Consider the following 25,464-nt stretch of genomic DNA (forward strand, 5'->3'; position numbering starts at 1 on the left):
GATGAGAAACCGGCTAAACGATGAGGGAACAAGTCTCAAAGAGTTTACAAATCCAAAATATTTCTTAAAGATAGAAATGAGCTAACAAATGCTCTTATGCTACTAAGTTCCGTTAACAGAGTTAACGTTTATTTGCGCCGTCACGGTGACATTCCCTTAACCGACTTCACAGCTCATCACTACAGCTCACATGGCATGTGCCACCTTTGCTTCTTATCTTCTTCACATGTGCCAAGTGTCAGCTCCCAAATACTATATCAAAGCTCTCCTGTTCGAAGAACCTTGACCACAAGGTTCGAAAGATGGAAACTTCCTCTGCAAGTCAAAGAGATACTCCTATGTAGCTTCAGCCTCAGTTTCATTGGACCATTGAACCAGTACCATTGTTGCCGCTCGACCTTGTCGCTTCACCATCTTGCAGTCCAAGACAGCCACTGGTTCTTTCAACAGGACATCCACAATAACTGACGGTAACTGAGTCGAAGTGAGCACATTACCCACTACTGCTTTGAGTTGAGAAACGTGAAACACAGGATGTATGAGAGAACCCTCTGGAAGCAGTAGCTTGTATGCGACCTTACCACAACGATCAAGTATCTTATAAGGGCCAAAATACTTGGGAGAAAGCTTCTGGTTTGCACGAACCACCACTGAACCATGTCTGTAAGGTTGTAACTTGACAAAGACTGAATCACCCACCGCAAATTCCCTCTATGTATGGTGAGTATCTGCAAACTGTTTCATTCGATGTTGAGCCCTGAGTAGATGAAACTTCAGGAATAGGAGCATTTGTTCCCGTTCTTGTAAACTTCTTGCCAGCACTGCCACCTTAGACTCACCGGGTAAATAGGGTAAATGGATCAGAGGTGCTTGTCCATAAACCGCTTCAAAGGGACTAAGTTGAGTTGCTGTGTGAAAATTTGTGTTATACCAGAATTCAGCGAGAGGCAACCATTGACTCCATAAGTGGGGACGGTCACTACACATACAACGAAGATAAGTCTCCAAACAACGATTCACCACCTCTGTTTGTCCATCACTTTGAGGGTGATAGGCACTTGAGAACTTTAAATCAACACCCTATAAAGAGAACAACTCACGCCAAAATGAACTGAGGAATATCGTATCACAATCACTAACAATTGAACGAGGACAACCATGAAGCTTATAAACGGTATCCATAAATGCTTGAGCGACTGACATTGCCGTGTAAGGATGAGCTAAAGCCATGAAATGAGCCGCCTTTGATAGTCTGTCCCCCACCACAAAGATAACTGTCTTACCTGCTGATTCTGGAAGTCCATCAATGAAGTCCATGGATAAGTCAGTCCAAATTGCTTCAGGAATAGCCAAAGGTTGCAGCAACCCAGGGTAAGATGCAGTATCATACTTGCATTGTTGGCAAATGGCACAACTGCGAATGTAAGTCTGAATATCTACTGCCATTCCCCGCCAATAAAATAAGCTTTTAACCTTTTGATATGTTGCGTCTCTACCAGAATGTCCCCCGTCCCCGAACAGTGCATCCATTGAAGAATGGAGTTGCGTAATGGAGTGTCATTAGGGACCACAATCTTACTCTTTCGCCTCAGTACAGACTGTACCCACGAGTAGTGTTTCTTAGCATTTGGATTCGAAGAGAGCTCAGCAATGAGTTGTTTTAACTCAACATCTGTTACATAATGAGCATGAATGTTTTTCATTAGATCACATTCTAACACCGACATAGCCATGTGGAGTACCTCTGCACCTTCTACTCCAGACAAGGCGTCTGCAGCTACATTCTCATTTCCTTGTCTGTACTGAATTTCATAATCGAACTCCAACAACTTGGGGAGCTGATATATCATAGTTTTTACGGTTTTTAACCATGATATAAGTGTGATTTTTGAGTCTTTTGATTTGTTTTCTAGGATGTTTTAGAGTCTTAACAGGTTTTCTAGGATTTTGGCACGGATGGAGCGAAATGGAGCAATTTGGATGATTCTGGAGCATTTAACCGGAGGAAATCAATTTGGAGTCTGATTATACGAAGAGCATCGGTCGACACCCATGCTAGTCGAAACAAGTCTTCAAATTTGGAAGTTTTACAAAGTTGCCCGAAGTTTTTCATAATTGCAGCACAAGTCCCTGACGTGTTTTAGGACATATATATAGTATTTTTAGGTTTTAGAAACTCTTAAGTTATTTTCTAGCAAGTTTTACTTTCTGCAACCCTGTGAGATTTTGAGAGCTTTTGGGAGAGAGAGATCTGAACTGCTTTAAGAGAAGAATTCATAAACTCCCTCTTTACTCTTTTAATTTCAATTGCTTATTATTCAAAATTATGTTTTGTTCTTCATTGAATATGTCTGAGTAGATTGCTTGTTAGGTTCAGGGTTTTGCACAGGGATTTTATAGTTTATTAGATCTGTTTATTTAGGATTCATTATCTTTCTAAATCTTCATCATAGGTTGTTCTTCATATTAATTCTTGATTGGCCATCTAGAATTAATAACTTAGGAAAATAAATTGATATGAGAATATAATTGATTTTCCTGATAAAACTTTTTGATGAGCAAAATTACTTTCTACAAAGAGATTTGATTTACTAATTTTGTGAACTTATCTAAACCTGTTTTTAAAGCTGATTTTAAATCTAGAATTTTACAAAGAGATTTGGATTTTCTGGTTTTAAATTTAGATAATATTTGTAGTGAGAACTAATTTATTTTACAAAAGTGTTTAGAGTTCTAGATCTGATTTTTAATTGCTTGAATCCTAATTTATTGATTGATTTAATATTTCATAATTTCCTGAGAAATTCCCTGGACCTAGCTTTTTGATCTTCTGAATTTTCAACACTTTTATTTAATATTTTGCATTGCTTTTCTTACTTAAATCAACTTGTTTAGCGTAATCATAACACTCTATAATTTATTGTGTAGTCTAGCGTCATTGTGGAATTCGACCCCTAAGTACTACAGTGACCTCTTAATTTGAGAGAGTAGCTCTAGGGTTTAATTTGAGCATATCAGGAGCCATTGTTGTTGAATTGGTGTATTCAAACGTTGTTCCAGCAAGTATTTGAGGCTCCTCTGGTCAGTTTTAATGACAAGGTGATTAGGCAGGAGATAATGTCGCCACTTCTGGACAGCAAACACCACCGCTAAAAACTCCTTCTCATAGATAGACAGGTTCAGTTGTTTGCCCTTCAAATGTCGACTAATAAATGCCAATGGATGTCCCTCTTGCATGAGTACTACTCCAATTCCTTTAGTACTCGCATCTGTTTCCACCAAGAAGGGTTTGTCAAATTCCGGAAGAGCTAATATCGGAGCCTGACTCAATGCTTGCTTAAGCTTGGTAAAAGCCTCCAATGCATCTGATGACCACACAAAGGAATCCTTCTTTGTTAACAGAGTCAATGGTCGAGTAATCGTACCAAAAGATTTTACGAATCGCCTGTCATAACCTGCAAGACCCAAGAATCCACGTAACTGCTTCAAGTTAACGGGTACTGGCCACTCTGCAACAGCGTTGACCTTGGCAGGGTCCGTAGACACTCCACCAGCAGCAATAAAATGCCCCAAATACTCAACTTTAGCTGATGCAAAAGCGCACTTACTCCCTTTAGCATACAAATGATTCTGTCGCATTGTGTTGTAAGTGAGTGATATGATCTTCCATCGTAGAACTATAGACCAAAATGTCATCAAAGAAGACAAGGACGAATTTGCGTAAAAACTCCTTGAACACAGAATTCATTAGCCCTTGAAATGTTGCAGGTGCATTGGTTAAGCCGAAAGGCATGACCAAGTACTCAAAGTGTCCACTGTGAGTTTTGAATGCAGTTTTGTGAACATCTTCTGGTTCCATCTGAACTTGGTGATAGCCTGCACGCAGATCTATTTTAGAGAAGACTGCAAATCCTCCCAGTTCATCCAATAAGTCTTCAATCAAAGGAATGGGAAACCTATTCTTGATTGTCAACCCATTCAACCCCCTATAATCCACACAAAGTCTCCAAGAACCATCTTTCTTCTTTACCAACACCACCGGAGAAGAAAAAGGGCTTGAACTTACACGTATGGTACCAGCTTTCAACAAGTCTTGCACAATCTTGTCAATCTCATCCTTCTGATAAACCGCATAACGATAAGGACATTGATTGACTGGATCTGAACCCTCTTGTGGTTATGGTTCTCCCTGAAAGGAGGAAGGGTTGTAGGTTCTTCAAATATATCCGAATAAGTTTGTGTCAGCTGTAAAACAGCAGCATTGGTAGCATTCTCCTTGTGACTCGTTTCGACAGCAAATAACATCATATCCTCCTGCTCTACTATCTCCTGAGCACTTATCATTGATATTTGAACCGCTTCCTCCTGAACCTTGTTAAACTTAGTAACTTTAACCGTTCGTATTGCTCCCGGTTTGATCCCATGAAGCAGAATCCTCTGTTTCTTCCACCAAAATCCCATTTCAAGTTTTTGCAAGTTCCAGGTCATGTCACCTAATGGAGCTAACATGAAATCGTCCTTGAAAGGTGTACCCTGAAACGACCAATCAAACTGTGACACTCTTCCCTGGACCCCAAGTTTGCTTCCATCTGCAACAGCTACGTTGGTCAATCCTGCAGATTGGACTACAACTCCAAGTGCTTTAGCCGTACGCGGGTCCATGAAATAATGAGTCGACCCTGTGTCCAAGAGAATAAACATGACTTTCTTTCCATGAATACCTCTAACCTTCAGAGTACGATAATCCTGAACTCCTGACACAGCACTGATTGATACTCTAGGTGTGTCTTTCTCCTCTTCTTCCGCAGACTGAGTAACAATTTCCTCCCACTTACCAAGTTCCTCCTCCACTTCAATCATATACACTTGCGACTTCTTATGCTTTAAATAGTGATCAGGGGTATACTTCTCGTCACAAATGTAACACAACCCTTTAGCTCGCCTCTCACTCATTTCCTCTTGAGATAAAAACTTTATGTTCTTAGGTGCCTGAAAATTAGTGTCTCCACCATTAGTCTGACTTGCTTGCTTCCCGGATACTTGATTCTTTACTAAAGGACTCACATTGGTTGACTTCGACGATGACCAATTACCTGCACTACTTTCTGATGTGGATGTGCCTTCTCGTATAACCGTCCCAACACCAAACATTGACGCACAGACTGTGGTTCAAACATGTGAATATGCATCTGCGTGTCTAACCTGAATCGCGCCAAATAAGCTCGCATAAGATAATCCTTCGAGAGAGTCACCCTGTTTCAAATCAACTCAAATCGCTGATAATAATCCACAATACCATTTGTCTCCTGCAACTGTTTAAGCTTTGCAATAGGGTCATCAAGAACATCCTCAAATCTTTCCTTTAAAAGCAACTTATAAGAGGTCCAATCATGCAAAACATTTCTTCCCAATGGCGTCTGAACCAACGAGTGGTGCCACGCTGCCGCATGTCCATCAAAATGCATCGCTGCCATCTTTACCTTGAAATCACTAGGTGTAAAATCAAGGGAAAAGAAATCCTCCACCTTAAAAAACCATTCAGATATGCGATCGCCGTTGAACCTGGGGAAATCAACCTTCCCAACCCGAGTTAACCCCAAATAATGGTTCTGATAAGCCGATCCATCTCCTCTGTTTTGATAACCTGAACCATCTCCTCTACTTTGATATCCCGATCCATCTCCTCCACTACGATCAGAACTCTCCACCAAGTGCTCCGGTGTTGCCGATACTACCGGTGCACCACCATCACAGATTTGTTTTCCACTGGATGAGGGTTGTTGTCCAGGCCTCATCTTCACCATTTCAAACATATCGGCAATGTTGGTATCAATTTTTTTATTTTGTTCAGCAATCGCAACTTCTAAACGATCAAGTACCTGGGCGATCTGAGAACCCAGTGTAGTTTCCGTCACCGGAACTACCGACCCAACCGTTTCCACCACCTCTTCAGCTCGAGTAATTTGAGATCTCTTTTCCACTGCCATCGTTTCCAAGGACTCGCTTAGTTCTGATACCAGTGATAACGAAGAACAAGTTAACAAACAAAGAACCCATAACTTTGATTAAGATAGATTCTAGATAACAAAATGATACAACGTTCAATAAAAACGCAGCGTCATCTTCTCACCAGCAAGAATCTCTAGATGAGAAACCGGCTAAACGATGAGGGAACAAGTCTCTGAGAGTTTACAAATCCAAAATATTTTTTAAAGATAGAAATGAGCTAACAAATGCTTTTATGCACTAAGTTCCGTTAACAGAGTTAACGTTTATTTGCGCCGTCACGGTGACATTCCCTTAACCGACTTCACAGCTCATCACTACAGCTCACACCTTCGCACGTGCCACCTTTGCTTCTTATCTTCTTCACACGTGCCAGCTCCCAAATGCTATATCAACATAGAAGCTATAACCAAAACTCGTATCGAAGAAAAGCACGACAAATGATATCCCATGTTTTCTCTTTGGAACATGACCATCATGACTATGGGTATCGAGCTCGAGTTCTTCAGCGCACAGACACCAGATGGACCAGTGACGTGTGCCTCATGTGTAATGAAAAGGTCATTTGTCCAAGGCCACAAAATAATAAAAATTATAAGATCATATATCTTTTTAGTTAGGTTATGTATTTAGTTTGAAAATATGTTTAAGCTTTTTATTTTAAAACTTTACAATATTTTGTTTGTTATTAATTCTTCTTATTTCATATTTCTTAATCTTTTATTCGTATTAATAGAGTATTATATAATATATTAGATATTTGAAAGTAAAATAAAAAAAACACATGAAAAATTGAAAACTTGTTTTAAAATTTTATAAGAGAATATATTTTTAATGAACTAACAAAATGTTAATGTGACAATAGATGATATGATATATGAAAGTTTATTTTATATGTTATAAAAACACATACATAAAAATATTTTACTTATGTTTTGTTCATACTTTACATATGTTTTGCTTATTTTTTGTTAATATGTATTCAACATTTCAAAGAACAAAAAAATAACTAATTTCTGTCATATTTAAACAATCACACCTACAATTTATATTTATAAAGAATTTAATATAAACTATACTCAATGTATCAAACAATCAAATAATTTATATATATATATATATGATTTTATCATAGTCACAAAAAAATATAAATATATAAACAATTAAAAATATATATCATCTACCTATCGTATAGGTAACCATCTAGTATATATATTATTTTTAACATTTTTTAATAACAGTAAAAACATATTTTTTTTATTCGCCTTAAACCTATATGAACCTAAGCACGACATTGAGATGGACCATAGATCTTCGGGAGTGCTATGCATATGATGAACTTTGTGAGTAGCTTGTTGGTAACAATGGTGGTAAAGATCTATTCGGAGGATCACATGCCTTGGATTCCAAAGAACCTTAACAAAGGTCACAGACTCATAAACAAAAGGCTAAATCAGATTATTCAGTCTTTTACGAATAGTAGTAGTACTTAACCGAAAAATAAAATAACTCCATAAAACAAAGCAATTATTAGGTATGAGTATGACCCATGCATGATATTAATTTTTACTTATTTAATAATAAAATTATTTATAGTATCTATTATTAGTTAGTTCATTATGACATTTTATTTACGTATCACAAATACAGTGGTTGTGTTGATTTTATAATATATTACAAAAATAAACTTAAACAAAATTACAAATTAAACTAAAAAATTTTAATATTTTTTTTGGTCAACTTTTTAATGATTTATTATTCTTTAAATAAAGTAGCATTTTTGAACAACCAAAAAAAATTCTACGATTCCAATTGAAGATGATTTAGCTATGTTATTAGAACCAAAGGAAAAATAGTAGGAATATGGTAAATGGAGAACTGATATGTGGTTCAAATGACACTAAAAGATAATGAGCTTCAACAGGTTATATTAATGTACTTACTAGTTGAATATTTTCCAATTTACTAAATAAATTCTTCACTTTATAGACTCTTAACACCTTCATGCAGATCGATGAAGTATTTTACCCACTTCATAACCCTGTAACACATTGTTTACAATTACAATAATATGTTTTTATAACAATTTTTATACAATTGAAATTCTAATTTTTTTATGTCAACTTGGTAGGTTTGGACCCTAACACAAATTTTTAATATAATGTATTATTGCATTTACAAGCGGTCTACTCAATTTATATACTGGTACGATATGATAAATATACTACTACTTTCGTACATTTTAGTTTTCTTAATTTCCTAATATTTTAGAATTTGTATATGAGTATTATATTATGATAAATGATTATTGTTTTGAATTTTATAAATAGTTTTATTTATAGTAAAATATATATTATCAATATATATTTAAAATGATTACATTGAAAGAGTTTATAGCGTTTTATATGGAAAGCACACGATTATATATATATATATATATATATATATATATATATACTATGACATTATATAGTGCTATTTGAATATTTATATGTATGTATGTTTCTTCAATTTTTATTCTCTCTACAAATTAAATTTCATTCATTTTTTTACATAAAAATAAATTTATATGACAACCCATTTATATATGTATGTAATCAAAGAAGTATTTCAATCTCTCTTTATTGGTTCAGTTGACATATATTTTTCAAATAAAAATTAAATTATATTTAAAGGTAATAAAAAAATAACTCTTTATAGAAGCCAAAGTATTTATATACTTATGGTATTAGCTATGTGGAACCTGATAAGCCTAATCAAGGAGCCTGTTTTTTGTCTGATTTCATCACTCGGCAGATGCCCTTTTGGTTATGGATATATGTATTCACGTTAAAAAGACCGGCACAACACCTATTTCCGGAAATGTTATCTGTTCATGATAGGGAACTTTATGGTACAGACTAATCTCATGCTTGTTGGGTTTATGGATTGCATTTATGCGTTTGCAGATTGTGTTCATGATCAGCATCTTCGAAACCGAGGGGGGTTTTGTTGTTAACAAGCAGAAATTTGAACTTGATAATTCCATAGAAAGACTATCTACAGTATGTTGAATTATAAAATTTTTTAGCGTACAAACAAGCAGAATTGGATGATTCTCTTGTCAACAACACAATACAATCAGGTTTGCCCCGTATACTGGATTTTTTGATCTAAGAAAGAACTATAAGGTAGAATTTTGAAATTCCAAGACTCATAAAAACACATCACAAGGGTTTAGAATAGATCGAAACTTGTCTTATTACCTAAGAAGCTAAGATAAATGTGTGGACACATAAGCTATAACCAAAACTCGTATCAAAGAAAAGCACGACAAATTTCCCATGTTTTCTCAGACCGTCATGACTATGGTATTTGGTCGTCTACATGAAAAGCTGGCGAGTGGAGTGGCACCAACGGTCATATGCTGGTTGGAGATTGGGCCACTCAGAGGCCGAGACTGAGAAATCTTGGAGCCAGTTTGTGAGTAAGATTTCTTGGTCCAATGCAGGTAAGGTCGAGATGGCTTTGTCTATAGCTCGTTCCACCTCAACTCTCTCATAACCCGTCAGCACGGGAAACGCTAACCCGTTCCTTGCGTGACTAAATAGTGGTAACCAGTTTGCAAGGAGCCTGAACGTCACTTGTCCCGGAACTTGTGTGCTGTCTCTTGCTAACTCTCCAATTAAGAGCGCTGCAAGAAATTGATTTTGTGAGAAAACAACAGATATGTAATGAGCATAGAAACCGAATTTCAAACCAAAACCAAACTGAATTGAACAATATATGTGATAGTGAAATGAAACTTGGACCTAATAAATGACCAAATACATTTAATTTTTTTACTGAAAACTATATAGCATAATTATTGTTTACTTTTTTAAAACAAAATATTGAAAAAACTAATCTGAATAACATAATCTGAATACTTGCCTGAAATCTTAACCATGAGGCCTTGGACCCTGGGAGCAGTCGTGAGAGACAAGGAAGCTAAACCGGAAGCGTAGCTCCACCGCTTAATCCCTTCTGCCACCGCACCATAACGCCTAAGCTTCTCTGTCATCCACAGAAGCTCCTCCGCAAGCTTCTCGACCGCTAGTTCAGCCTCATTTTCTTGGGAACCACCCGCTCTCACCACCGCAGACTCTCTCCTCCTATTCTGCGATAATAAGTTCCCAGTCATGTCCGCTAAGGACCTGACCGTATTGATACATGCGCTTAACCCTCTCACGTAGGAGGCGACGTAGCCACCCAGAGGGAGGGCGCTGACCACACGCAGTGGCAAACCACCGAAGGGTTCGTCTGCCGTTCGAGAACGTTTCAAGCAGTCCTGCAATCGCGCAGTGGTGCGTGCAAATGAGGACGCAAGAGCCGCTCTATTGACGTCCAGTAAATCCACGTGGCCGCTCTGGGCGTTGTCTTCCATGATCTTCTCAGCCATTCCCAAGGCAAATTGGTATTTTCTTGAGGTTACTGGTATCTCGTTCATGAGTGCTAGTGCCTACTCGTAAAAAAACATGTTATAAGATAAGTATATTAAATGGTCAAGTTGTAAATATATACAAATAGGTGGCAAGTTTAATGTTCATAGACGACATCTATATATCTAACAACAATATATCTACGCAGATCTTAGAGTCAGAATTCGTCACATATGTAATTCTTTTGAAAGAAATACAGTATGATACAAGTAATTTAGTATGATAAACTATGGTAATTATCTATGGCTTGATTAATAATTAATCGAGCCTATGGACTACTAATTGGACTTCCCTCTTTGTTTTCTTTCATGTATTACGTGGCACGGCGCATGTTGTCCACGTGGAAGTTACAGAGATAAAATGTCCACGTTAGGAACTTCGTGGTGTCCAGAAATAGAAAGGTCCAACATAATTTTTTTTAATTTATAGAAGACATACAGTATAACTGGAAAACGTTAATGTTTAATTAAACACTAATTAATGGGAAAATAAAATTATTACAACTTACCTGACAAAGTGCTCTACCGAGAGAGTTAACGGAAGGTTCATCAACGCCGTCGCAAATCATCATACCCAGATTCGACGACCCTGAATACTTCACCAGCGCCGTTGATGATGTGGACGACGAGGAGGGAGCCTTAACTGGGACCAACGCGTTCTCCGCCGCCGCGGTAAGAAGACCCGAAGCGAAACTAAAGGGAGGATAAGAATAAGAATAAGCAGAAGAAGATGAAGAAGAAGAAGAAGAGATGAGAGGAAGAGGAAAATAGTCCAAGAAAACCCTAAGGACCCAAAGGGTGAGCCACGTCATCATCATAGACATGAACCTGAGGTGGTCCGAAGCCGACCACCGCCTAGAAGGAACCTCCGGTGTGGAGGCGGTGGATGCGACGGAGACGAGGGAACGAGCGGCGGTGTTGACGGTGGTCATGAAGATGGAGTTGAGGAGACCCGTCGTGGGACGGTTGTTCCTGTATGTGTACTCCAAGTATTGTAGCTCCCTCGACGACGACATTATTATTCTCGTTTTTTGTTGTCTCTCTTAACAAAATGAGTTATATATATGTCTATGTATTGTTTATATATATGAAGACAGAGATTGGTTTGGATATTTCTTCTTTCCAAAGTATATGATGAGATGCACCGCCTATATGATCCACGGGTGTGTTCTCGTCGCCGTGTAAGCATGTTATGTATTGTCGGTTAAATCTTGTCGGGACGCATAAGCCGTCGTCTTTTTTTTTTTCTTTTTCACGTATAGGTAAAGAGTAAAAATCATATGGTGAAAATATGTTAACTAGCTTGTTGGGCTATCGGAATATGAAAGATATTTTCTTCCTTACGAATGTTATACTTAGATGTGCTTAAGAAAATTGATTATTGGAATGTATATGATTGTTCATATTCGAAGTGGAATGGTTTCCGAAGAATTTTGTATTGGTGGTTCTAGGGGAATTTGCTGGTCAGTAATTTTAGACCAAGTTTATGATGAGATGCACCATCTATAGGGGAGGTGAATATGTGTTGGTTTTAAAACGAGAAAAAGAGTAGTCCTTTTGAAAAGGGGTGGGATGACCAGAACTCATATCTTAACTTAAATAGCGAGTTCAGATATATACCGGTCACTCAACTCATCATGCAAAATGAAAAGATAATTTTCAACTTAGTTAATTTCGAACTTTTGTGTGTGTTTATAGTCGAGTTTTCTATCTCGAAATTAGAGGAAAGTTTAGTTTTTTCTTTGTCGTCAAAATGTTTAGTTCCTCATACATTGGTATATCGTTTGCATTTCTTGGATATAATTATTTTCGGATTGTTGAATTGTTGTTAGCCGACTAGCCGTTAAGGATCGCTAAAAACAAAAACCTTATTAAAAAATGGGAACATCAAATCCATTATTTCTAAATTGTTCTTTTTCGGTTAAGGTTCCTGATTATTATTATTTTTTCAAATATTTAAATATGGTGTACATGTACGAGTGTTTGTTTAGTTGTCTAGCGTTTTTCAAATTGTTCTTCCTCTTTATGTTTTGTTGTCCTGTTTTATTCTATTCTGATTTAATTTTTGTTAGCTAACTTTTATTTAATTTTCTAAATATTTTAATAATCTCAATACAAACATACATCTAAAAGTCAAGTTGGCTTTACGCATGTGATCGAGTCAGCTAATTGTCTTGTTCTAATTAGGCTTTTAGGTGTACACATTTTCTATCTACATGTGTAGAGCAGTAGATTGATTCATAATTTCATACCAGTTATGAGTCTATCACTACAAGAAACAACGTTTTTTGCGACGGAAATCTGCGACGAAAAAATACCTTCACAAATTTGCGATGAATTTGTGGGTCATTTGCTACGAAGATGAGGACCCTCGCAAATCTCTCGCAGATTTGCGATGGACAACTCCTTCGACAATCCCTCGCAAATTTGTGAGGAATGTGCGATTAATTTGCGAGAAAAAGCTGTCCTTCGCAAATCTATCGTAATCTTACGACGAATTAGCGAGTAATATAATCTATAACAAATTTGCGAGGAAGAAGCGAGGGATTTATGAGGTCATTATGGGTTTAGGGTTTAGGGTTTAGGGTTAGGGTTTAGAGTTTGAGCTTAAGGTTTGAGCTTAGGTTTAATTCTGAAGTAAAGTTCCCAGTAAACATCAAGAGATAAAAAATTTTTGAGATGAATCAACATGTGTAAAGAAAACACATAAGATATATATATGTAAATCAAGATGTGATTTATTTTCATTATAAACATATAAGACCAAGTGTTAAAGTGTTTTGATCAACAATTGCAATGTAGAGTCCATATTCCAGTAATCACCAACTATATAAACAATGAACTTTCCAAAACATAGGAAAAACATGAAATTAATAGAGATTTTATCATTAAGAAAATAAAGTTGATGCAAAAGAATATATACACTTGCGAGGGATGTGCGGTGGATATGTGAGGATTCCCCACAAGAGCCTCGCAGATCACTCGCAATTTGCAAGGGATGTGTGAGTCACCCTAGCTAATCCCTCGCTAAATCCTCACGGTTCCCTCGCAATTTGATCTTTTACATGCAAATTAAAGAAGAGCATTACTAACCAATATTGCATCAAGAGACAAGAAACTTTGGAGATTAATTTCTAAAGCATAGGAAAAGCTGAACTTAGCAAACTAATAACATGAACTTAGCAAACTAATAATATGAACCTACTTTAATTTTATCTACACATAGCAAACTATTTGTATATACACCTAATAGTTTCCATTAATTGTCTACTCATAGCAAACTATTTTCATATTTTGTAGGAAAATATGAACTTAGCAAACTAACAATATTGGATCAATAATTGCCAAAGCATAGGAAAACTTTCTTTAGCTTTTGATTGAGTACATTTTAATGAGGATGATCTTGATATATAAAATGAATTTCATTATAAAAGTGCGAGGGAGTTGCGACGGATTTCTTACTTGGCCTTGCAGATCCCTCGCAAAGTTGGTGTATTTTAATTGGTCAGTTTGTCGGTTGTTGCGACTTGTTTGCGAGAGATGTGCGAGGTTCCCACGCTAATCCCTCGCAAATTTGGTGAATTTTGATTAGTCAGTTTGTCGGTTCCTAGTTATTCTGTCGCAATATTTGCGAGGGAGTTACGAGGGCACAAAAATATTTATATATACCACCGAGCTCTAGTTTGAGCGAAGCTCAAACCCATTCCCCTAAACCCTAATCTCTCTTCTTTATCCTCTCAAACCCTAATCTCTCTCTCTTCTTCGTCTTCTCCGGCAAACCGTAGCCGCTCTTCTTCGTCTTCTCTGGCAAACTCTAGCCACTCTTCTCCGTCACTCGCAATTCTCTTCTCCGGCAAACCCTTGTCTTCTCCGTCAAACCCTTCTTCTTCTTCATCTTCTCCAGCAAACCCTTCGTCTTCTCCGTCGAACCTTCATCTTCTCCATCGAACCTTCGTCTTTTCCGTCGAACCTACGTCTTCTCCGGCAAACCCTTCATTTTCTTCGTTGAACCTTCATCTTCTCCGTCAAGGTATTAACCCTAATATCTCTTCGTCTTTGTTTCTATCCTCCTCGTCAAACCCTAATCTCTTCAATTAACCCTAATTTTTTCAATTAATCCTAATTTCTTCAATTAACCCTAATTTCATCTATTAACCCTAATTTCATCTATTAATCCTAATTTCATCTAATTTCTCTTAGATCTGATTAAAGTGATTTTGATTTTCTTATAGATGTTTAATGGAAACGATTACACAAGGTTCCTGTCTGATCAAGGTGTACCTGCTCCCACCGGTTCTAACCGTATACAGACTCCCACTGGTTCTAGTTCTCGCTGTTCAACCTCGCAACCACTACCTCAGACACCGTCTTATCATACTCCTTCTCCTTCATCCTCTAATGTGAATCTTCGCTCTGGGGATCATCAGGAGGTGATTCCCCCTGCTCGTTCGTCGTCTACAGGAGCTTCTACATGTCTCAACAATCTTACACTGGAAGAGTTGCTCGATAGTCCTGGGCGTGGAGGTTTAACGAAGCTTGATCCACGTCGACCTCCAGGAACTGTCTGGTAAGCAATACTTTAAAGTTTTTAATTTCATGTTGAAATCTGATATTTGCATGTTGAATGATAGTTACACTTAATGATAGTTGCATGTTGAATCCGAATCAGTCTTCATGTTGAATCCGAATAATTCATTCCTTTCATTTTGTATTTTGTTTGGAGGTTTGACCAAGATTCCTCTGTTGCCGCTACTGTACGAAGCATCTTTGAAAGAGATTTCAAAGAGCCTCATGCCAATTGGACACAGACGCCGACTAAAGTGGTAGACCGTTGGTATGAATCTTTTGCGGTAAGTCAAATCTATTTTGCTACTTTACAATATGTTTTGTATGTCAAGTTTAAACATATACTAATTTACTTTTTTGTTTTTTGGAAGCAAATATATAATTGGGACTGTTCCATAAACGATAGAGTTAGGAAGGAGTTTAAAGACAAGCTTAAGGACAGGATGTGTGATCAAGTCTCCAGGTGGAAGTTAAAGTGGAAACTGAAAGGTGATGAGGCAAAGCCACAATGGATTGATCCTCAAGTATGGGGTGGTCTTGTTAAATATTGGCTTGATCCCAAATCAGAAGTCAAGAGTACCAACAGCTGGAACGCTCGATATCATGATCCTGATGGCACCGACATATATAAGCATCGCTCAGGACAAACCTCTTTTAAAGCTCGAGCTCGAAAACATGTAAGTATTTAGACCTTCTTCTTTTTGAACTAGCATTGACCTTATGGACAATCAATACACTAATCATTTGTCTGTTTTTTTTGTTTCAGTGTGAGCTAACTGGTGAGTTAACTCCTGATTTTGTACGCATCCTAGAAGAGACTCATCGAAAGCCTGATGGGTCTTTTACGGATGGAAAGTCTGAGTCTCTGTTCAACGAGGTGTCGTCCAAGATTCAAGAGGTAGAATCTGAGCATTACACAGGAGATAATGGAGAGAGCACTGCTTCTAGTGGGGTGCCCATTCATGTCAAAAACAAAATTTACACATCAGTAGGTTGTCTGTTTTATATACTTTGAATGTTTTTGTTTTTGTTTTTGTCTTCGTCTTTCTTTGAAGTTTCATTGTTGTGTTGTTGTTTTGTTGGTAGGTTGCTCCAAAGAAGAAAAACAGGATTTATGGCGTTGGTTCTTTGCAGTTTGAAGCATCTTCTACCAGTAGCGTCCACCGCCTATGTCTCCGGCTAATGATCCGCTAATATTGGCTCAGAAGCTAGCTGCCGTTGAGGACTGTATTCAAACTCAGGCGACTCAAATCCAACAAAGTTCAGAGAGGATGGATAGCTATGATGCATACTTCGAGTATCTCGCTGAAAAGGATCCGGAATTTGCTTCTAGGTTTGGAAACACGACAAGGACCAACCCAGAAGCCGGAGGAGAGGGCAACACTACCAACATCGATGAAACAGGAAACCCCGGTGGAGAGGGCAACACTACCAACACTACCAAATCTCTCTCTCAAACTTTTTAAAACCTTGTGTTTTGTAATGTAAATGTTTTTTTAAGACAATTTAAATTTCATTTCAGTTTGAATTTTTTGTTAAAGACAATTTAAATTCCATTTCAGTTTAGATTTTATAGGAATTTTAATTATATTCCCAATTGCCAATTCAAATTAAAATTTCAATTCAGTTTCAATTCAATTTCAATTCGAATCCAAATTCAAATTTAATTTTAATACAAATTAATCTAGCTTGCAACGTATTTGCGATGGATTCAGTTTCTCGCAAATTGCTTCAGATTTGCGAGTCGAGAGGTTTCTCGCAAACTGCTAGTGAATTGCGAGGAATGTGATCCTCGCAAATTGCGAGGCATTTGCGATATTTAGTATTTGCGAGACGCGATTTGCGAGAGATTATAGTATCTCGCAAATCCTTTGCGATTCACGATTTGCGAGGAATGTGCGATGAATTCTCCCATCACAAATCGATTGTTTTCTTGTAGTGTATACAATTTACTCTAGCAGGGGCAGACATAAGCTTGTACCACACCAATTTACATGAAAAAGGAAACATACCCTTGTATGCAATGCATAACGTCGTTATTCACTATCGCAGCCTCATATTCTGCATTTACGTCGTGATGGTAACGATATATATGTCATTAAATTTATAATATATGATGATTGAGATGACGAAAGTTTTGTGGGAACATCATGAAAATAATCTAACGGGAGTTTTGACTTTCCAATGTAAACTAAAGGAGTCGAAAGCAACGTAAGACTGACTACGTATAAAAAGTATAGAACTACGTATGATTTACGAAATAAATAATAATTTCGTATAGAAAACTAGTGATGGTCAACTTTTTATTTCCATCGGAATCAATAATAGCCCACAGGTCCAACTGTTTTAATAACATTGTTTGAATATCCTCTGACACATAAATATTATCTTAGAAGTCAATTTGACGTATAATATGCTCTTATAATATCGAAAAAAACGATTTCATTCAAAAACTTATTTTGTCCCCATTCCGTGGATAATATAAAAACGTAACATTCATGATAGATCCATGCATGTGAATGGAAAGGCTGTCACGGGTAAAAAAGGTTATTTAGGTATCAAATGGCCTCAAGTTTTGGATAGATACTGAAAACTCCGTATCACCTTTTTAGTATCAAAAGATTGAAAAGTAATAACTACTCTATACTTTTTAAGTTTGAAATTTAAAAATAGATCTGAAATCCAATCAAAGATCTTATCTAATGTTCAACAAAGAAAAATAAAAATCTTATCTAAAAAGACTACAAATAAATAAAATTGTAGCGGTCTTTTTTGTCCATTGACCGAGTTTTGCGGGCGTTTACTCATTTAGTACCACAAACACCAAATAAAAAGATCTGTCACTTGTAAGAAAAAGGTGACGAGAAAATCAAAAATAGCTTTAATTAAGTCAAAATTGTAGTTCTAGTGCAAATTAAAGAGTGTGGATCTAATAATCTAAGAAATTACAGCTTTTCGTGTATTAATTATTTATTATGCAGTCCAATAATTACGTTAATTTGGTAAACTGTCCTAAAGTATCGTTGAGAAAATTTGATTATTCCTCGTCATCATAAGATAACTTTACACATTTTCAAACAGAAAAAGACAAAGATTATAGTATTAGTTAATTTGCTTGAACTAAAAAAAGACACGAGATTTATGGAAGCAGATAAGATCCAGAGGAATAGGGCAAGTGGGAAGAACGAGAACAAACAGCTGTTCTTCTTTCTCTTCCAAACCTCAAAGTCAGCCGACAGTTAAATTTTGACGAATGCTATAAATTTCAACTCAAATCTTCTTCATTTTTCAATATCAACTCTTTTCTTCTTCTTTTTGTTTTCTCTGTCTGAATTCGAACCAGATCTAACTGAGAGGAAAACAAAAACTAACACAAGAAGACGAAGAACAAGATCTCCTCTGTCTGAAAAACAGAGCCAAGTCAACCACAAACACCGAGTCTTCCACGACGTCGTTTTAAGCAATTTTTTTGTTTTTCGTCTCAAATCGGAGAAATGGCCGGAGGGTTCGTCAGTCAAACGCCGGGTGTTCGGAACTATAATTACAAGTTGACACCGAAAGTGTTCGTAACATGTTTCATCGGTGCTTTTGGTGGTCTCATCTTCGGATACGATCTTGGAATCTCAGGTTTCTTTTTTTGTTTGTTTCTCAGATTCAAATCTCGTTCTTTCTTTCATCTAGGAAATGTCCGGTGACTAATTGTGGGGTTTTTTTCTTTTCTTGTAGGAGGGGTAACCTCGATGGAGCCTTTCCTGGAAGAGTTCTTCCCTTACGTGCACAAGAAGATGAAGAGCGCACACGAGAACGAGTACTGTCGATTTGATAGTCAGCTTCTCACTCTCTTCACTTCGTCTCTCTATGTGGCGGCTTTGATCTCTTCTCTCTTCGCCTCCACCATTACTCGAGTTTTCGGTAGGAAGTGGTCGATGTTCCTCGGTGGTTTCACCTTCTTCATCGGCTCTGCTTTCAACGGCTTTGCCCAAAACATCGCTATGCTTCTCATCGGTCGTATACTACTCGGTTTCGGAGTCGGATTCGCCAATCAAGTAAGTTTCTGTGGTAAAGTAGCTTGATGAAGAACTAACACTAGCAGCTTGGTTAACTGGTTATTATGCTTTTCTATATTTCAGTCTGTGCCGGTTTACTTATCGGAAATGGCTCCTCCGAATCTAAGAGGAGCTTTCAACAACGGGTTTCAAGTTGCGATTATCTTTGGTATTGTGGTTGCAACGATCATCAATTACTTCACCGCTCAGATGAAAGGAAACATCGGATGGAGAATCTCTCTCGGATTAGCTTGTGTCCCTGCAGTGATGATCATGATCGGAGCCCTAGTCCTTCCCGACACTCCCAACTCCCTCATTGAACGTGGCTACTCCGAAGAGGCAAAGAAAATGCTTCAATCCATCAGAGGAACCGATGAAGTCGATGAAGAATTTCAAGATCTCATTGATGCGAGTGAGGAGTCTAAGCAAGTGAAACACCCATGGAGGAACATCTTGCTTCCTCGTTACAGACCACAATTGATCATGACTTGCTTCATTCCTTTCTTTCAACAACTTACTGGAATCAATGTCATTACCTTCTACGCACCCGTTTTGTTCCAAACCCTCGGGTTCGGTAGCAAAGCTTCCCTCCTATCAGCTATGGTAACGGGTATCATCGAGCTCTTGTGTACCTTCGTCTCTGTTTTCACAGTGGATAGGTTCGGAAGAAGAGTCTTGTTCCTCCAAGGAGGTATCCAGATGCTTATATCTCAGGTAACATCGAACCCTAGCCCTAACCCTATTTTACATGTCTTGATCAACACTCAATAACTCAAAAACATCGGTGTATGTTGCAGATCGCTATTGGAGCAATGATTGGAGTCAAATTCGGAGTGGCTGGAACAGGGAACATAGGGAAAGGAGATGCTAATCTGATCGTGGCACTGATCTGCATCTATGTAGCGGGTTTCGCCTGGTCATGGGGACCGTTGGGATGGTTGGTTCCAAGTGAGATATCTCCACTAGAGATCCGATCAGCAGCACAAGCCATCAACGTATCGGTCAACATGTTCTTCACATTCCTTGTGGCTCAGCTCTTCCTCACTATGCTCTGTCACATGAAATTCGGACTATTCTTCTTCTTCGCCTTCTTTGTCGTCATAATGACGATATTCATCTACTTGATGTTGCCTGAGACGAAGAATGTGCCAATAGAAGAGATGAACAGAGTGTGGAAGGCACACTGGTTCTGGGGTAGGTTTATACCTGATGAAGCTGTCAACATGGGTGCTGCTGAGATGCAACAGAAGTCCGTATGATGGTGAAAAGTCTTAAGTCTTCTTTGGGCAAAAGATTTGTGAGAAAATTTGAAAAAAGAGAAAGTGATGATTTATTGGGATGAAATAAGAATGAAAATGCGTTTACTTCCCTAAAAGAAAGCTGCTCTGTTTTTAGATGCAGAGAGTTAGCTTTTCTAGTTTGTTCTTTCTTTTTTATTTCTTCTTCTTATTCAAGTCTAGTTGTTGAAATTGTATGGGCCTAAAGAAAGTTAAGAAAAACAAATATAAAATATAAAATTTAAAAAATCAGTTTGTCTCTTGTGCTTTGTTACTAACATGTCTGTGATATCTCTTTATTTGATAGAAAGAGTGTTAATACTTAATATGCTTTGTGCAAGAAACAAGACTAGTCATCAGTTTATCCGAAAGGCTTACGGCTTACCATATTATTTACCAATGATTGCAAGTATGAAGTACCTTTACCAATGATCATTTAATATAAATCTATATCTAGAGATAGTATTATTTCCCCAAAAAGATATACAAGTACCGAGACTGACTGACGTGCCTGAAATGAACATAGTCAAACTCCCGACCAAACCTAATCGTGAGATGCAATATTGACCTGACAACGAGCTCATGGAAACTGACTGAAGTCCTTTCTTATCTACTTTTTTCATTTGCTTTAACTCCTTCTTACGTTTTCCATTTCTTTTTAATTCATGTATTGTATACAAAATTCTTTTTTGCCGAAATTAAACATTATTTATAGAAAAGAAATCAAGTTGACCTAAATGATCACGAATATTTGTTATCTTTTCTTTTGTCAACGGACTGATTTGTTACATACTTACATGAAACGTTAAATTTGAAAGAGATTATGAATTTGTTATATGACAAGTTTCTATTTTTGGGTATTGACCAATATAAAACAGATTTAAGAGAAGTCCTTATAGACAGAGGATATTATCTGATCTCTCATGTGAAAAATGAAAAGATCGATAAATAAGGAAAATAATGTTTGTAAAAGAAACGGTCTAACACACAGTTAAGAGTCTCCATGAAACTTGGCGTTTGTAACAATAAGAAAACTCTTGTTCCAACTAACTAGCTACTTCCACCTAATCCTAATTCCCAACTCATACAAAGATAGATAAAACTTATAAGTTATAACATAACACGCAATATTACTCAATACACCTAATTATAGGGTAACCACATTGATCTATATAAAAAGATCACAAAGCGAACATTTTCGAATTAAACTACAAGACTTCTTCTTAGACAACAACAACAAAAAAATGGCAGGAGGAGCTTTTGTATCAGAAGGAGGAGGTGGTGGAAGAAGTTATGAAGGAGGAGTCACTGGTTTCGTTATCATTACATGTATTGTTGCCGCCATGGGAGGTCTCCTCTTTGGTTATGACCTTGGAATCTCAGGAGGAGTGACATCGATGGAGGAGTTTCTTACCAAGTTCTTCCCTCAAGTAGAGAGCCAAATGCGAAAGGCGAAGCACGACACCGCTTACTGCAAATTCGATAACCAAATGCTCCAATTGTTCACTTCTTCCCTCTACATCGCAGCTCTTGTAGCTTCCTTTATGGCTTCGGTTATCACTAGAAAACATGGACGTAAATTTTCTATGTTTATTGGTGGACTAGCCTTCCTCATCGGTGCACTTTTCAACGCATTTGCCATTAATGTTGCAATGCTCATCATTGGTCGACTTATGCTCGGTGTTGGTGCTGGATTTGCTAACCAGGTAAGGCATATGTTGTTTTCTTGTGTATCATCTCTAATATATGTGGTTTAGGTTTATATATCAATCTTTTATACTTATTTTTTGTGTGTGCATGCAGTCTACTCCGGTGTATCTCTCGGAAATGGCTCCAGCGAAGATAAGAGGAGCTTTAAACATTGGTTTTCAAATGGCTATTACGATTGGAATCCTGGCGGCGAATATGATAAATTATGGAACATCAAAGATGGCTCAAAATGGATGGAGGGTTTCTTTAGGTTTAGCAGCTGTTCCAGCGGTTGTCATGGTGATTGGATCATTCATTTTGCCGGATACACCAAACTCGATGCTCGAGAGAGGCAACTACGAGGAAGCAAAACATATGTTGAAGAAGATACGCGGAGCTGACAACGTTGGCCATGAGTTTCAAGATCTCATTGATGCCGTTGAAGCTGCCAAAAAGGTGGAGTATCCATGGAAGAACATCATGAAGAGTAAATACAGACCAGCTTTGATCTTCTGCTCGGCGATTCCCTTTTTCCAACAGATCACTGGAATCAACGTCATTATGTTCTACGCTCCTGTTCTCTTCAAGACTCTTGGTTTTGGTAACGATGCTTCTCTTATGTCCGCTGTGATAACCGGTGTAGTCAACATGCTTTCAACCATTGTCTCAATTTTTACGCGGTTGATAAATATGGAAGAAGGTTGCTATTTCTTGAAGGTGGTATTCAGATGTTCATCTGCCAGCTTCTTGTTGGTTCATTCATCGGTGCAAAATTCGGAACCACGGGAATCGGAACCTTGACGCCAGAAACGGCAGATTGGATTCTTGCTTTCATATGTGTGTACGTAGCGGGATTTGCATGGTCATGGGGTCCGTTGGGATGGTTGGTACCTAGTGAGATATGTCCTTTGGAAATCAGACCAGCGGGACAAGCCATCAACGTCTCTGTCAACATGTTTTTCACTTTCCTCATTGGTCAATTCTTTTTGACAATGCTTTGCCACATGAAGTTTGGTCTCTTCTACTTCTTTGCAAGCATGGTGGCGGTCATGACGGTTTTCATCTACTTTTTGTTGCCGGAGACCAGAGGTGTTCCTATTGAAGAGATGGGAAGAGTTTGGAAGCAGCATTGGTTCTGGAAAAAGTATATCCCAGATGATGCAATTATTGGTGGGCATGATGACGACAATAATACCAAACCTATGTAAGAGAGTACGTCGGTATTTGAATTGTTTTCAGGGAGAAATTACATGAAAATTATCGAGACGATTTGTTTTACATGTTTCAATATTGTTCCTAATTATTCTTGGAAAAAGGAAGACCAAAAAAATGCGAACTCATATAATCATATTCCTAGAGCAAACACACCACATAAATCTATAGATTACATAATTAACATTTTCATCATGTATTTATTTTATTTTTTTACTATAAGCTGCTTGAATATCTCATCGATCTATACTATTACAATTCCGTTTAAATATATCAAGTTTTACAGGCAAGAAAACAAATTAAAGTCTATCTATCTCATGGTGATTTTTTTTGCCCAAAGAAGAAGAAATCTCATAGTGATTTCTATATAAAGAACTCATCACGAAGTAAGAGGATCCCGAGTCCTTATTTCAACGATAAAAATATTTATCCTTATGCATGCTTTACAAGAATATCCCAGCACTAATAATCCAAACACTTGCTCAATTGTGTTGATTCACAAGTTCACAACCAAGTTAAAAAAGTCATAGTCTTAAAAAAAAATGAATAAGCTATTGAATGTGATAAGAGAAAAATACATTAGTGTTTAGGAAATATTATATTGACTCTCATAATCATAACTTTAATAACATAGTAAAATAGTTTCTTAAACTAAACTAAGATGTAGAACTAAATCTTTACATGTATATCTCTATAGCAAATACTACAATAGTAGATTAAGACCCAGGTTGAAATTCATTTTAATTATATTGTAATTTTTATATAGAATAGATATATATATATATTTTTTTTGTTAATCATTGGGCCACAATTGGCCGGCCCATTAGCCAAATTCCTACATTTGTAGGAACTGAGACTCGATCCCTGGTGTGAAGGTGCCTTCTACAAATGGACTTACTTCCTGCCACTGCACTAAGGTCACTTCACATATAAAATATAATTTATGTGATTGTTTTTAAAAGTTTTTTTGGATAAAACATTATGCAATAAAATCATACTAAATATGATGGCTTGAAAAAGACACATATTTTGTAAGTTTTATATTGTTAATGATTCTAGATAAGTACATGTGCTATAACAATGGTTAAATTTTATTTTATACAAAATTTTGTATATATTATATTTTTTAAAAAAAATTTAAGATGTTGTATTAGTTTATGTATATCTTAACATGTTCTATTAGTATATGTATGTGAAGTTATTTCTACAATGTATATTCTACATCATAATATGAACGTCATTATAAGACATAATCTTGTAAATTTGGTTTTTAAAAAGCGAGTTATTATATTATGAGTAATTTAATATATTGTTATATTTTTTTGTTTTAATATACTTGGTTTTTTGAATTTCTTTCATATTATAGTGACATATAATTGACATTGTTATAACAAATCAATTTAGAGTGTTTATAGTTTCTAACTTTTATATCAAGTTTCAATATTTTAAAAATATTTCAAAATAAATTATTTAAAGTTTATTATATTATATAAATTTATAAAAATTCAACAAAAAAATAATGAAATTGAATTTAAATATTCAAATTTTGACCCGTTACTCAGTAAATTTTTTAATTCAATAGATATTATTTTTAAAGAATAATATTACTAAAGCTTGAATATTTTATAGATTAAAAAATTTATATTTGTTTTTAAAAATTCAACTTATGGTATATCCGGAAATAAAACAAATAAAACTATTTTTTAATTATAATAAATAATATGATAATTTTTTTTTCACAAAATAGACTCATATATAAAAATGAGAGGTGAAGTATAATGATAATTAACAAATAAATATGTTAAGTTAGATATCAAAAGATTTTTTAGAATATTCTTTTTAAGATTTTTAAAAACAACATGCTCTAGTAATAAAAATCTTTCAAAAACAAATTAAGGTTGCACCCACTATTTAACTTGTAACCAATTAATCTATAACCTATTTGTAACCAACTTATTAAAACTATATAGTAATTTACAAAACAATGTTGTGTACTTCCGTTTTATTATAAAGGGGATCTTCATACTAAAGAAGATCATTCTACATAAGTTATTTAATTTTTAAATCTAAAACTTTTTTTTGAATCTAATGTTAAATTATATTCAAAGAAAAAATAAACGTGTTAAATCTAAACCTTTCCTATTAGATTGTAACCTTTCCTAAAATTATTATAGTCAGTAGATTGATTACATAAATTAGCTCAAATCCA

General features: G+C 36.4%; 3 protein-coding genes and 1 pseudogene across 4 annotated transcripts; 2 read left to right on the forward strand and 2 right to left on the reverse strand.

Annotated features, from left to right (window-relative positions):
• Positions 1-5,258: 5,258 nt before the first annotated feature.
• LOC147920372 (uncharacterized) lies at positions 5,259-5,987 on the reverse strand. Its single transcript, XM_087501043.1, has 2 exons — positions 5,716-5,987; positions 5,259-5,661 (listed from the first exon to the last, which is right to left on the reverse strand). The coding sequence occupies exons 1-2, from the start codon at positions 5,985-5,987 to the stop codon at positions 5,259-5,261; spliced, it is 675 nt and encodes a 224-aa protein (XP_087357169.1).
• Positions 5,988-9,014: 3,027 nt separating this feature from the next.
• LOC104765866 (uncharacterized) lies at positions 9,015-11,828 on the reverse strand. Of its 2 annotated transcripts, XM_010489649.3 has the most exons (4): positions 11,294-11,761; positions 10,975-11,158; positions 9,919-10,486; positions 9,015-9,679 (listed from the first exon to the last, which is right to left on the reverse strand). In XM_010489649.3, exons 1-4 carry the CDS (start codon positions 11,479-11,481, stop codon positions 9,369-9,371), a joined length of 1,251 nt encoding a protein of 416 aa, XP_010487951.2. In that variant the 5' UTR covers positions 11,482-11,761; the 3' UTR covers positions 9,015-9,368. The 2 variants fall into 2 exon arrangements, with proteins under 2 accessions (XP_010487951.2, XP_010487950.2); XM_010489648.3 differs by having other exon boundaries at positions 10,975-11,828.
• A 6,049-nt stretch (positions 11,829-17,877) lies between these two features.
• LOC104765867 (sugar transport protein 4) lies at positions 17,878-20,383 on the forward strand. Its single transcript, XM_087501827.1, has 4 exons — positions 17,878-18,658; positions 18,758-19,077; positions 19,162-19,791; positions 19,875-20,383. The coding sequence occupies exons 1-4, from the start codon at positions 18,526-18,528 to the stop codon at positions 20,334-20,336; spliced, it is 1,545 nt and encodes a 514-aa protein (XP_087357953.1). The 5' UTR covers positions 17,878-18,525; the 3' UTR covers positions 20,337-20,383.
• A 1,215-nt stretch (positions 20,384-21,598) lies between these two features.
• LOC104767664 (sugar transport protein 10-like) lies at positions 21,599-23,309 on the forward strand (annotated as a pseudogene).
• Positions 23,310-25,464: the final 2,155 nt, after the last annotated feature.

This window comes from Camelina sativa, chromosome 19 (assembly GCF_030686135.1).
Source record: "Camelina sativa cultivar CO46 ecotype springtype chromosome 19, ASM3068613v1".
Classification (NCBI taxonomy): Eukaryota; Viridiplantae; Streptophyta; class Magnoliopsida; order Brassicales; family Brassicaceae; genus Camelina; species Camelina sativa.